General features: G+C 34.4%; 1 protein-coding gene across 8 annotated transcripts in view; it reads right to left on the reverse strand.

Annotated features, from left to right (window-relative positions):
- DMD (dystrophin) overlaps positions 1-14,248 on the reverse strand; it is a 2,264,041-nt gene that overhangs the window by 1,093,988 nt on the left and 1,155,805 nt on the right. For all 8 annotated transcript variants that reach the window (XM_070604303.1, XM_070604310.1, XM_070604305.1 and 5 more), the window contains one exon: positions 5,493-5,687. In XM_070604303.1, the coding sequence (XP_070460404.1) occupies positions 5,493-5,687 (195 nt within the window). The remainder of the gene's footprint in view (positions 1-5,492; positions 5,688-14,248) is intronic.

Here is a 14,248-nt window from a genome sequence, read left to right on the forward strand (position 1 = left end):
TCTGTTATTTTCCTTCAGACATTTTGTTCAGATTTGTACATATGATATCCCCCATTATTTAATTTACCTAACACCAGAATAGAAAAACAGTTTGATCATGGCGTTAGTTTTGTCTTCACTCAAATGACTGGCATTATTAAATCTGTGCTGAAATGTGATTAAATTGATTCCGAAGGAGAAAGAACTTGACCAAGGTGACAAGATCTCAGTTGCCACTACTTTTGCCCCCGCTTCAAGGAAAGACTGGAATATGGAATACAAAAATATCAATGAGAAGAAATTCTACATCCCTTAAGGGATCCTCTGCCAAGTTCAGAGAACACCTAAATTCTCCCAACTGAGCCCCATATCTGCTGAGAATGAGTCTTTATACACTCATGCTCAAGTTTCTTTGTGAATATGGACATAAATCGACTAGCTCCAATTTGAAAACATTTCCAGAATCTGAAAATCTCTTATCACCCTAGTCCAAGCTATTGGCATCTCTTCTCCAACTGTTCTCCTTTCTTTTACTCTTGATTCCCTACAGTTCTACTCTCTACCGGGCAGCCAGTGTGATCCTCTTAAAACATAAATCAGATCATGTCACTCATCTCCTCAAAAATCTACATGGCTGCTACCTCACTCAGAGCAAAAGGTAGTCATTACAATGGTCCACCAGGCACTCCAGAAGCTGGACCCCTACAGCCCCTTTAACCTCATGCCCTAGTACCCTCCCCTGGCTCCTTCTGCTGCAACCACACTGGCCTTCCTGATGTCCACTGATCACATTAGGCATGCTCCCAATATGTGGGCCTTTGCATTGACTGTTCATTATGCCCAGAAAGCAAGGCTGACCGCAAGGCTGACTACCTTACCTTCTTCATATCTTTGCTCAAATGTTCTGCCACTCTACTTAAAATTGCAATCTTACCTCTTGCCATTCCTATTCCTGCCCATTCAGTAGTCTTATACCCTCTTACCCGACTCTGTTTTCCCTTTTTTTCATAATGTATCAGTTTTAAATAGACAATATTTACTTATTTGTTTGCTTATATTCTGCCTCCCACCGCTATAATAAAAGCTGTAGGAGGGCAGGGTCCATGGGTTTTCTTCACTGTTGTTTAAGCATTGAGAGTCATGCCTGGCACATAGTAATAGCTTAATAAATATTTTTGACTGAATGAATCCTCACTGCTTAGATTAGCAGCTTGTCCTAACAATTCTTTTAGATCTCAAGGGCCATGCATAAAAGCTGATCAAAGAAGAACCAGTCAAAGAAGACTGGACGACCTTGCTTTACAGTCTTTGACTTTTTAAGCTCACAACAAGCTCTCCCCAGTGCTCTTGAGGTTGAATAAGGGCTGGCTCTACTTCTTGATCCTATCGAAACTCTACCTTGGGACCAAGTGTCCTGTCAACATCTGTGAGCTTTCTTCATATGTCCATACTTGTCACTCTCTTGGCTACCAAAAACACAGAACATTTTATCCACCTCAACCAGAGCATTCGTATTATCATCGGTTTAGAAGAGACAATCAAAATGATGCATCTCTGCTTCTTTCTTTCCTTCTCTTCTTTTCCTCTTCTTGTCTTATTTCCTTATTTCTTTCCTTCCTTCCTTCCTTTCTTTCTCCCGTCCTGCTTTCCCTTCTTCCCGCCTTCTGTCCTTCCCTCCTTCCTTCCATTTATGGAATCTTTTTAAACTGGCATGGATTCAGTGAGAATTAGAAGTCAGGACATTTTTCCTATGAACTGGGCATGACAGACCTCAGTATTCCACTATCTTTTGCCCAAATTCACCCTTGCTATGCTCAACACAGTACTCTAGAAACAACCTCATGAAATGTGGCATAGTATACTCATTAACAGATCAGATCCCGGAGCTCCTTTGTGTGGGATCAAATCCTTGCTCGATCACTACTAGCCGTGTCAACTTTGTCAAGTTACTTTGCTTTCTATTTCTTCAGTTTCTTCATCTATAAAATGTGGATAATAATTTTAGATACTTCATAGAGTTGAAGGAAGGATTAAAATAGTTAATATAGGTAAGTTATTAAGAGTGTCTAGGCACTGTATAAAAATTGACTCTTATTATTGTAAAAGATAAAACTTAGCCGTCATCTTTATTCTAAGCCATACTCTTATTTTTGTCCTAAACATTCACCTTTATCAATGCCAAGGTCTAATTGAACAACTAAAGAATTCAGTAAGGGAGCAGCATAGTCTCTGGGGAGTTCCACACCAAGTTGATGGAATATTTTCCAGGATTTCTGTTAGCAAGTGCTGACTAAACAGTATATATGCCATTATTTCTTTCAAAATTATCCTAGGTTGGCTTCCCCTAGAAACAGATCCTAAGACTAGAATGTGCCTGCAAGTGATTTACTTAGGAATGATCCCAGGAAGCACTGGTAAGGAGGGGGGAAATAGGAGAGAAAGCCAGTAAAGTGTGTAGAGTGTAATATGAGGAAAGTTTCTACTGTGCACACTAGAGTCTCAACCTTACTGTCAGGAACTTCAAGTCAGAGTATAAAACATGCCTCAGTTACCCCAACTAAAGATGTAAATGAGCAGTGGCGTTTATCCACAGAAAGCCATCTGTCACTGGTTGAGGTTTGTTAGGAGATGTGGGAAGGCAGAACCTTAATTCCCTGACACTTAGGGGCTTTGATGACTAGAGAGAGCTCTAAGGCAAAGTGTTCCAGGAATTTGCAGTTGGGAGCCACCAGTCAGAGCGCAGGGAATGCTGAGTGGAGAGCGGGTATGGGTAAAGCTCCAAGAGTATGTCAGGCACAGATGGAACTGAAGTTTTTGGTAAAATCAGGTATATGGAGGCATTAGGATAAATCCTTTTCATTGGGCCTCGTAAATGAATCATTTCCGCTTTCATGATAAGATTTCAAATATTTAAAGCTCTTAGGGGCAAAACTTTTGGAAACTTAAAACTTGTGATTTAAAAATTTCTATCTTCATACTTTATTATTATTTTTCATTGTGAATAAAACACAACGTGAGATCTACCCTTTTAAAAAATTTTTAAGTGTATAATACATTACTGATATTTATAGGCACAATGTTGTACAGCAAATTCTAGAACCTATTCGCCTTGCATAACTGAAATTTTATATCCTTTGAACAGCAATTCCCATTTTCTCCCTCCCCGCAGTCCCTGGCAACCACCATTCTACTCTCTTTTAAGTTCATAATTTCATATGAGACACTTTAAAGCATGATTTGATGACTTAACATAGTAATTATATTTTAGCAAATTTGATTAAGACAATTGCCCTTTTTTCTTAAAAACAAAGTGCAAGTTATTCCTAATATTGATCGAAGTTTTCAAAAATTTAAATTCTTTCAAAATTATGGTACAATCATTTATGTAATGAATATTGTTAACTTTTCACATGTAAACAAACACTATCAATTGATTCGCAATGCTAATATTGGCTTTGATATAAGAACATATATTACTCACCTTGTTCATTCATTGCTAGTTATTCCTTGGTTAGTGTATTAGCCATTAAATGCAGATTTCCTTATGTAAACAGGTGTTTTCTATTTAGTTTTTGTGAAAATGATTAGGTAGCTTTTCAATTCAATACTTCTTTGTAAATTGTTTGTGCTATATTAGTTATATTTTATTCAGAAAGTAATTATTTTAACTTATTACACGTTATTTGTGTTGTATTACACTTTTAAGAAATATGTATGTTAAACCACAGCAATACTACTACAGTTCTGTAATTTGATTCATGCAAATCTGTCAGGAATAAAATCAACCCACAATTTAATTTCAAACTTTCCTAACCAGCAGCTGTACAATTTATGTGCTGCTTTTCTATTTTTACTACTGGATAATGACAATGATGAATGCCTTTAAGAGGAAATACATATTCATTGAAAAGACTGAGATCAAAACTATCCCCCTTCAAAAAGCCCATGAAGTTAGGAAGCCCATTTGCCTGCTGCAGGAGATTTGTTGGGAGTGAGATGGAATTATGCCCCAAACTGCATCTAATGAGGATTCAATAATCCAGTTAAATTAAACCTGCAATAATATCTTTTTACAATCCACAGTAATCAATACCATCACAATTGCTGTCAGCTATACTACTATTAAACATATCTGGAAGAACAAATGATTAGCTACAAGTGTAGCCAGGGACCCATCATTCGTAGTGTGCCAGGTTAAGAGGTATGAAGACAAAGATACTCAATTGGCAACTTAATAAGTTTAGGGTCACTGCTCTCCTGACCCATATGTCTATGAACATGGAAAGAAATGAATATTAGCTCATTAGCAGTGATTTACATGTAGAATGACAATGATGAACTTATACAATGTGCTATCATGAGAAATTAGTTAATGCGAATAATGACAGGAATGCTGGCACGTTTCCTTTATCAATTGAATGGTTTCTCTTTTTCACTGTACCTATCATTGATCTGACTTTTACTTCAAAGAGAATTAGAAATAGCACCGTACCGGAATGGATGGAGTAGTTCCAGAGATCTATGTATCTCCTATTTTATTTTAGCTTGTAATTTTATAGCTTATTTGATATAATGTATTAAACTCTAGTCACTGAAGGTATTGCAATTCTGATTTCCAAAACAAATAGCTTCATCTATTTGTATACGCATGCAGACAAATGTGTGATAGAGAATGAGCTCCCAAGAAATCATTTTGGGTATAAAATACTTTAGCTAATAGGTGCTGCTGAGAGCAACTTATCTTCTGTCTATAATCTTATGCTATTTGCATTGGAAAATACCAAGCTCTGGGTATACTATAATATTTCGAGTGTGAAATGGATGATCACAAAAATTATCTTGAGACACACATTATTATGTACATTTTCTTGATGCTACATTCATTTATCTTCAGATACTTCCCTCTAAAATTCAAAGCCTATTTCCTCGTCATGTTGCATCTTAGTTTGGAATTCAGAAACTTGCAGTTGGTGGTTTGAAAAAAGCTAGATTTCATTGCTAATTTTAAAGAAAATATTGTATTGGTTTTTATTCATTTAAATTCCATGTATTGTAGTATTGATACTGACATTAATTTGAAATTGAATATGTATCAGTGGAAAATATAAAACTAAAACTATATACAACATATATAATTTAAAACCTCATCTAATTCCCCCTTTTATAGGAGAAGAAAGGAAAGTAATGTACCGTTTGGGAATAAACCGTTTCTCTATCAAAGCTTATTTTTTGCTGAGTCCTTTCTGCCGTGAATGTATGTGAAATTATTATTTTTACGTGTTCCTTTGTTTTAGGAAGTCTCTCGACATTAAATATTATAAAATACCTCTTCTACTTTACATTTCTCTTTCTACCCCAGATTTCTTAAAGCTAACCATCCTGTAAAGTGCTTTAAGAATTCCATGTGTAAGTCAAAATGCCCTCACTGTATATATTTAAGTCAATTTTTTTGGCACCACAAATGATCAATGCCATCATCTTGTAAAATCTGAATGGAAGTGCTTTGCTTTTACCTTCAGAGACTCCTCTTGTTTAAAAAGATCTTCAAAATCTTTAGCGCGGAGGTCAGGAGCATTAAGAAGTTGTTCCACTTCTGATAGGGCTTGTGAGACATGAGTGATCTCAGTCAGATAAGTAGAAGGCACATAAGAAATTTCCAAAGGCATATCTTCAGTCATCACCATCACTGATTCTTCATGGACAGTGTGCTGGTATAGATATACAAAAGAATAATTCTTTTAGCTTCCTAATATTGAAAAGACCTCTGTTGCGTTTATACAGATTCCAGTTTATAGTTGACAGAGTGCTGAAAGTGGATAAAAGATGCATGTTGATAAGTCTAGTAAAAAAGCTATTTATTATTTTTATACCATCTTCTTCCAAAAAGTGTTAGAAGCATTTTATAATAACAGATACATACATATTAGCACCATGATATAAGAACGAAAGACCAAGAGTCATAAGGTCATGTGGGGGTAGTTTTACCCTAAGAAAAGGATAATTTTTAGAACTGGTTTTTAAAATGTAATTCTAAGCTTCCTGGAAAACCAGGTATAGGATAGCATCAGGGGCGTCTACATCTGCGGTATTCACACCAAAGGAACCTTTCCTACACTTTCCCCCAATTACTGATTGAGGTGCAAGAGGGACAAAGTGTTTTCAGCTGGTATGTACCTTTCTATTAAGCACCCCTCTCCTCCAAATTCCAAACATTAGCTCATTTCTTTGATGCTAGTTTCTTGCTAAATTAAGCTAATTAAGGTATTAGATGAATAGGACTGAGGGTGGAATTGACATTTTAATAGAACTCCAGAATGTCCTGAGATCTAAGGGAGCTCCAGCCTCTCCTCCTGCATCTACACTTCCCTACTCGGCATTCAAGTGCTAGGATTGAGGGGCATTTGGAGCTCAGAGTCCTTTTGGAGTTGGCCAGTAATGCCTCTTTCCCTATTGCTTATAAAACCAAGAAATAAATACTATTTGGCATGCAAATTCAGAAAGACAGATGACCTCTCCTCTCTTCTGTCTACACTATAAGCAGCGAAACTCTTGTAATTGAAATGAGTTTCCCAGTAACTTTGTTTTGAATTGATCAACTGCCACCTGCCTGTTGATGGGGTCAGCTGAGGGTTTCAGTGGCAGGGTCTCTGGGGGTGGTCTGATGATAAGCATGCTAACACAGCCATTTATTACTGCACGACCTTTATGACAAGACCATCCTCATTTTTGCAGTAATGTAATTAAATGGAGTTTAGGATCCCAGATTAAATCCACATAAAGATGAGTAAAATTACAAGCTGGTCCATTTATGCTTTCTTTGTAATTTCTCAGGTCTGGCACTTTTGTATCTTACATAATATAAAAATAAAATAATTTTAATTTAGATGTCTCATTTACTGATGATACTGCAAATTCACAGTATTACACAAATTAGCTTAAATTACATAATGATACATTTTACAAAGTTTGGTTTAACGTGTATATCTTGACCAAGTACATGACACATATCCCTTCATGATTAGTGGAATGATAATCTACATGCACTTCTAATTTTACATTTAAAGTAATATTAGAATTTTGGGCTAGAGTTTGATGAGAACAACTCATAGATTTAACCATAGATTTTCTAAATCCAAATTCTGAATCTCCATTTCAAACCAACCATTTCACCAATTTAAAAGAAAAATGAATCAGCAGGCTATTTGTGCAATCTCCACTGACACATGAGGTTTAACGCTAACTGGTAGAGTTAAGAACACAAGTCAAGCAAATTTTCCATGACTTTCATATATTCCATTAGACTGGTGACTCTGTTGTTCTTAATAAAAATTTCTGAGTTAATAAGTGTTTCTTTCTTGTTTGCATCAGTTGCTTCAACTCCTGAGGTAAACATAGTTCTACATTATCTGAAACAAGAATATTTCCTATACTATTTTTATATAATGGTATAATTATCTTTCTTTCTAGTTATATGCATTTTATAAATTGTTATAGAGTAGTGTTTTTTGTTATTAGGGACAGAGTTGGATAGAAGATAAGTAGTAGTTTCTCTCTTACAAATGTATGTATGTATGTATTTTTGTTTAAACAAGGGGGTTGTTTGAGAATGAGACTTATCTTTAAAATATTTAGAAAACATCTGAGTTTCATTTAAAAAATCAGCGTGGGTTCCAAACGGTTTTGATGTCTGTCCTCATTATTTTCTCTTAAGAGAAAAATGATTCTAAGTTCTTCATATCTTCTTCTGCTTCTCTTTCGACATGTAGTTCCTTGATCTTTATTACCTACCTTTGGGATGCTCTCAACTGTCTTAAATTCATATCAGTGCCTTATACATACAGTAATTATGGATTATAGATAGCAAGGAACTTAACTGAGCAGTTAAATACAATAAAGAAAAGCACCAAAACTAAGCTCACATTTGACTACTGCCTTGGATTTAAGTTCCTGAAACACAATTTTAAACCCAAATTTCTAATTCTTTGCTGTTGGTGGCTAATGAAATTTTGTTTTGCATAGCTGAACTTTATGTGAAAATGAGATTTATTTAAATAATAATTAATGCTGACCACACAGCTCTGAAGACTAGAGTGCTGTGTCTCAACAAATAAGATCCAGCATGGGCTGCAGGCCTAAACCAGGACCCTAAGAAGGTGGGCAGCACACCGTCTTCTGGCTTTTTATTTGTTAAGCTTTTCATTACTTGACTACATGTGTCTGTCACAGATTCTTTGATTACATATTGATTCACGTACTGCTTTGCTTCATAATAAATGATCATCAGCACATCAAGAGAAAAACCATTTTCACCTATATTTCAATGGAAATCTCTTTTAGGAGAATGTTATGTGGCACCTATTTAAATCCAGAATTTTTCAAATAATTGAAATTTTTTATCTAGTTCTAGAAACCATTTTTGCTTTTTCTCTTCCTTAATGATGAAATCCTTATTAATCTGACTGTAATACCCTTCAAAAAAACATTAGCGATTGTACTGCACATAGGGCATACTCTATCAATATACATATTGTGATTATTTTCAAGACTATCATAGATAAGTCTTAGATCAGTTGGTATCAATTCATGGAAATAAGTGGACTAACTGTCACCTCCTATTCACTCCATGCTCAGACATGGCATGAAGAGATTCTCCAGAACATTTAGAAATGTTCAAACTGTTATGCATGCTGAGACCAATCAATGAAACAGAAAGGTATATTCTATCACTTTAGAAAAGATCTGAATGAGAAAACATTGCAACCTTGCTATCCTAAACTACTGATAAATAAGGAATTTGCTTCTATTTTTTTCTTTTGTAAAAAAAATAAATTAGAATGCCTATAATTCCCAAAATGCCTTCCAGTTACAATTACATGTGGGCACTGACTCAGCAGCACTTTGTAAATTAAATTCTGAAAGGTTAATATCACACATTCAATATATTTATTGAAGATTGATCCATTGGAGGATTTAGTTCCTCCTATTGTCTTGATATATAATATCTAGTCATCATAGATAGCAGAAGTTAAGTGGGGCATAGCAGCTGAATAGAGAAAGCTAAGGTATGATCCTGTGAACTTTCATGAGAAATAGAAATATTTCAAAGTAACTCTTTGACACCATTGGGAAACTCTCATCTCATTTTCTATAAAATTTAGTTGTATAAATTTTGAATATTCTCACTTATTATAAAGCTTTAGTAGATATAATAATTTTAAGACAGAAAGCTGCATCACCGTTTTCACATACAAGAAACTGCCAAAAATTTAATCGAGAGAGTCAGACATTTGGAGGCCTAGTTTACTGTCGACTCCTTAAAATATATCATTCCTTTTGACACAGTCATGCAGGTTTATAATAAATAAACTATATCCACTGAATGACTTCCAGTTTGGTTTAATAAAAGTTTCAGACAGTTATTAAAAAATCAGTGTAACTGGAAATATCGTGTTCATTTTTTCTTATTTGTGCAAAATTCATCCACTCGTATTCAGATTTTGCCTTTTCATTTGAATTTTATTAAGTCTTCTTTGAATACTTATATCCTTCTGAATTTTGATGTGTACACATCCTGTCTAACCTTTTGAAAATCAACTTGTTTTTGTTAATGTTCTTCACCACCTTGTATTATTATAGATATTCATGCATCATTAGCAAGGGAGTGCTGTAGCCATACTAATTCACTTTGTTTCTCTCTGTTCATATTCATTTCTAATGACATATACCCAAAAGAATATAGTATACTCATTTTCTGGGAATGGAAATCAAGAGACATGGAAGAAAGCCCTAAAGTACCTATTTTTATTAAGAAATGGAAAGCTCAGTTGATGCTTAAAAAGGATTATTATAGGACAAAACTATGATTTGTAATACCTAAAGTTAAGGTGAAAACAGTTTTGAGATTTAGAGCTATGTAAGTAGGCAGAGGGATCACTCATAAAGTTTTTAATAAACTTCGGCTCCTCTGAAACTTTAGTTATCACATTCTTTTTACTACTTAAAATTTGTCTCTTGAAGGGCCACATAACTGCATGAGATAAAGGCAATCTTGTTTTGAAACAAATGGTGCATTATATCTAGGTTTTTAAAACAAAATGTTTTCCTCCATGATTTAAAGGACTTCTCTCTCCTCAATATAAAAGTTTCAAATGGGTTGTGGTTACTGGCCCATTTATGAGTTATGAGGTCAAAGGAACTCAGGAAGAAAAATGTGCTTTATGACATATTATTATGATATATTCCTTAAAAATACCTATATATCTAATATAAATATGGTATATAGGAAATATGTCTACACAGAGTCTAACTAACAAAAATAGACCAGTATCTAGACAAAAAGTATACAGTGATGGAGTCATTTTTTTTTTTTACTCCATTAGTGTTAATAAAGACAAAGATGTGCCAAATCTTCAAAATAAAACAAGATCATTTACTAATGATTTAAACTGAGACATCATATGAAAATCTGTCAACTTATATCTCATTTTTTCTCAAAAGGACAATCTTAAATATTATAGATTATTTAAAAATAATAACACAACAATGTATAAATCCCAAATAGGATTACAGGCTTTAAATGGGTTCTGATGGCTCAAAAATGACATGGAAATGGGAAAGATGCAAGTCATTTTAGACAGGTAGCTCTCCCTTCTCCCAGCTCCCCAAACTTTTCAGAGAAAGACAATTACACTACCTTCTAGGGATCACTACAGTAAGAAAGACAGTTGATCTATTTTTATTAATTTCTCCTTGATCATTTATAGAAATTAGAAGCCTAAAAAGACAAATCAAATAATCAAATTTGGCAAAAAATATTGCATTAATCTACAGAGAGGAAAAAGACTCAAATGATAGAGCATATAAAAACCAAGAATATGACACAGATGAGATAGGTATGCCTTTAGTTTTTCCTATTCACGGCTTTGGATACGCATAAATGGCACGGCAATACTAGCATTCTGACAGGACTCGGATTTGCACGCTTTTAATTGAGTCACTGGGTAGAAAGACCTTGACTAATCAGCCTAATGAGTCCAACTGAATTGGTTATGATCTTAGAGAAAATAGCAATGAGAGAGTGTTTACTCTTAGGTATCCCCTCTCCTTCTTATTGCATCAACTAGAAAATTACGCATGGGAAGCTACGTAACAAAAACGGGGAGAAACAACCCTCACTGATTACTAAGTAATTGATCAACAAATTGTATTAAGCTTATAATTTAACCCTTTATTTAAAAAGACTAAAACACACTAAAGACACAAAATAATCAGCGTAAAATATTGCAGAAAATCATCCTGTATAGCCATATTACTTATTTTCCAAAAGAAGAATGAATTTTTGGTGCAAGGCAGGCTGTCAGTGAAAGAGAAATGCGGGTGAAACTGGATTTGCCAGTCTTTAAGGACGTCCTACTTCTGGGAGGCCAGGTATGTGCAGTGTCCTATATAAAGGGTCTGGCTGGACCGGCTCATTGAACTGCCTCATGTTGATTCTTCCCTTCCACACCATCGAATTTACCTAATTCCTCAGGGCCAAGCTAAATTACCATCTAATTAAACTGATAAACTGAATCTCGATAATGTGTTAATGGCTTATAGTGGTTTAAAGTGTTATCCTTCACAAGATAACATTTGCATTTTAATAAGGATTTTCAATGAATTAACATAAATTAGTAACTTGGTAGAATTCTAGTCACTAAGTGTGACCTGTGAGAGAAGTGAAAGACAAGGGCTTTTGGTTCCCACCAAGAAAAGCACCAGCACATAAGCATCAACATATATATGGCCTGCTTTGTAAGAAATCACCAATAAAATACCCTGATAATTTAATAGATAAGGTAATATGCTCTAGGTGCCTTGCAATGTAAAATAAATGCAGCAAAGACTCATGCATAGTACCTAGCATACAGTAGGTTATCAAAATTATCTGTTGAATAAACGAATAAAGAAACTATCAGCTTAAAAGGATAACAAAAAATAGATATTTAGCTAAAATCGCTGGGGTCTACAGTTGCAATATAATTTCCATTTTGGACTTCCCAGAATTCAAAGAGGAGTATTTTCTTCATTTCATAATGTAATCTTCATTGGTATAGATTTGAAAGGCATTTCGGATTGAACTATGTTGCATTTCTCCAATTTAATGCACACTAGCTCAATACTATTACACATACATGTCTTGGCTCTTTAGTTCTCTCTCAGATAGCAATATAACTCATTATATACGAAAAAAAAGAAGCAATTATTTGGGGTATTGTTATACAGATAATTTTAGGAGATATTAATTTTAGCCCTTTCATGGAAGTCCACAACACCTATTAGCAGATTGAAGTGCCTGAGAAAACTTGCAGCCAAAAAGTCTTTTTAATGCTTGCTAACTCCTCTCAAATGCTTCACATAAAACTTTTAATTTATATATTCAGCATATATTTTTTGATAGTAAACTAAATGGATATATCAGCTTAGAAATACCTAGCACAGAAATTTTTCATATGTTCCACATGTGAAAATGAGCACACATATGTATACACACATATATTTAAAGTGAAAATAAAATTAGCACAAGAAAAAATAAGTACGGAATTACTTTAAATTCTGTAATTATATGTCATCCTACTCTATCACGTAATTTCTATTGCCCTGTGGATCTTCCAGTTTGAGTGGATTTTGCAGAACAGACTCACAATATTATTAACTTCTATCCTATACTTCACAAGCATCTCAGAAAATCTGGCCATCAATTATCTCTATCTTATTTAATATAGCAAATAAAGACCTATGCCTGAATATGCATGTGCCATAGTTCTATTTTTGAATGAGACATTTTTCTTGATTAGAAATGTGATAGTGAAGATGCCTATAATGGCACAGTCCAATATGGTAGTCCTTAACTACATGTGCCCAAATGTAAATCTAAATTATTTAAAAGGAAATACAATTAAAATTTTAGTTGATGAGATTAAAAATATAGCTTGGAAGTCAATTTTTAATAATACAGAAAGTCAATAATGCAAAAGCTAAGATGCTTATTTGAATGTGAAAAATTTTAACACTAGCACTGTATCTAACAGAAAACAATTGTTGTAGCATATCTAGATTGATTGTTTTCCTCACAAAGGTGATTGAGTTGCTACTAAATCCAATTTAAAATGTCCAAAGCTTAAAATTCAATCAATTTGTCATTATACTACATCTGATTGATTTTAATGAACTGCTAATATATTTGGTTTTCATATATATATATAGCCTCAATCTCTAAGTAAACTCATCAACTCTGGTGAAGTCAATAAAAGTACCTATTGTGAAGTATATAAAATACATATGCATGATTTGTTGAAAGCTTATTAATGTATGCATATATGTATATGTATCTGCATACCTACAAACAAACAAAATGGAAATGTTCAGATGATGGGAATATCACATCATATATACGTTTTCTGTCTCCCTCACAGCTGAGTAGACTCAACCTTCAAAACAACCACAACTAACTGCTGGAATGTATAAGAATATATGCATTAGGGACCCGACTTATAGAAAGAAGAGGTGCAGGTAGAGAGAGAATAATCATGAACCGGGAGTCTGAAAATATGTGATTCTCTGGTATAGTCTAGAATGGAAACTATGGATCTGGTGATTTCCAGGTGTGAATGTGTGGTGATTTGTGGAAGACAATTAATTCAAGAACATCTCTTTGACCCTGCCAGGAAGGAGTCAGTACCTGCTGGTTTGCTTCACGCAGGCATTGCTGGACAGTGGCTGTACTAAATGGCTGAGGGCAGCCTTAACCCCCACCTCTTGCCCATGAGATGAAGATGTTTTCCCACACATACTTCTTCTGAGTGGTTCTGGCTTGTTAACCCTTTCTTCAGCAGAAAAAAATGCCCCCATTATCTTTGTTGCTTCTAAATCAACACTATATAGTAGAACTCCCAAACCCGACTTGTATTTATGCTAAGAAATTTCACACCCTTTAATTTAAGCATGAGAAAAAGAACACAGGCCATTTCAGGGGACACAAGGATTGAAGAAGGAAAATCAACCTGAGAGTCTATACAAGTAATGTACTAGAAGAAACGGAAGAGAGCTTTAATAAAAATGAAATGAGAAGCATTAAAAAGATAAAAGAGTTCAGAAAGCCTGATATCTGGTCTTTAAAAATTCAATAGATGATTTGGAAAAGAGAATGGTTATTGCTAAAAATAAAATGTGAGTTCTAAATGAGCAACCAGAGGAAGTATCCCACAACATAGAGAAAAATAGAAAGAAA

The sequence above is a fragment of the Equus przewalskii genome, chromosome X (genome assembly GCF_037783145.1).
Source record: "Equus przewalskii isolate Varuska chromosome X, EquPr2, whole genome shotgun sequence".
In the NCBI taxonomy this organism is placed as follows: domain Eukaryota; kingdom Metazoa; phylum Chordata; class Mammalia; order Perissodactyla; family Equidae; genus Equus; species Equus przewalskii.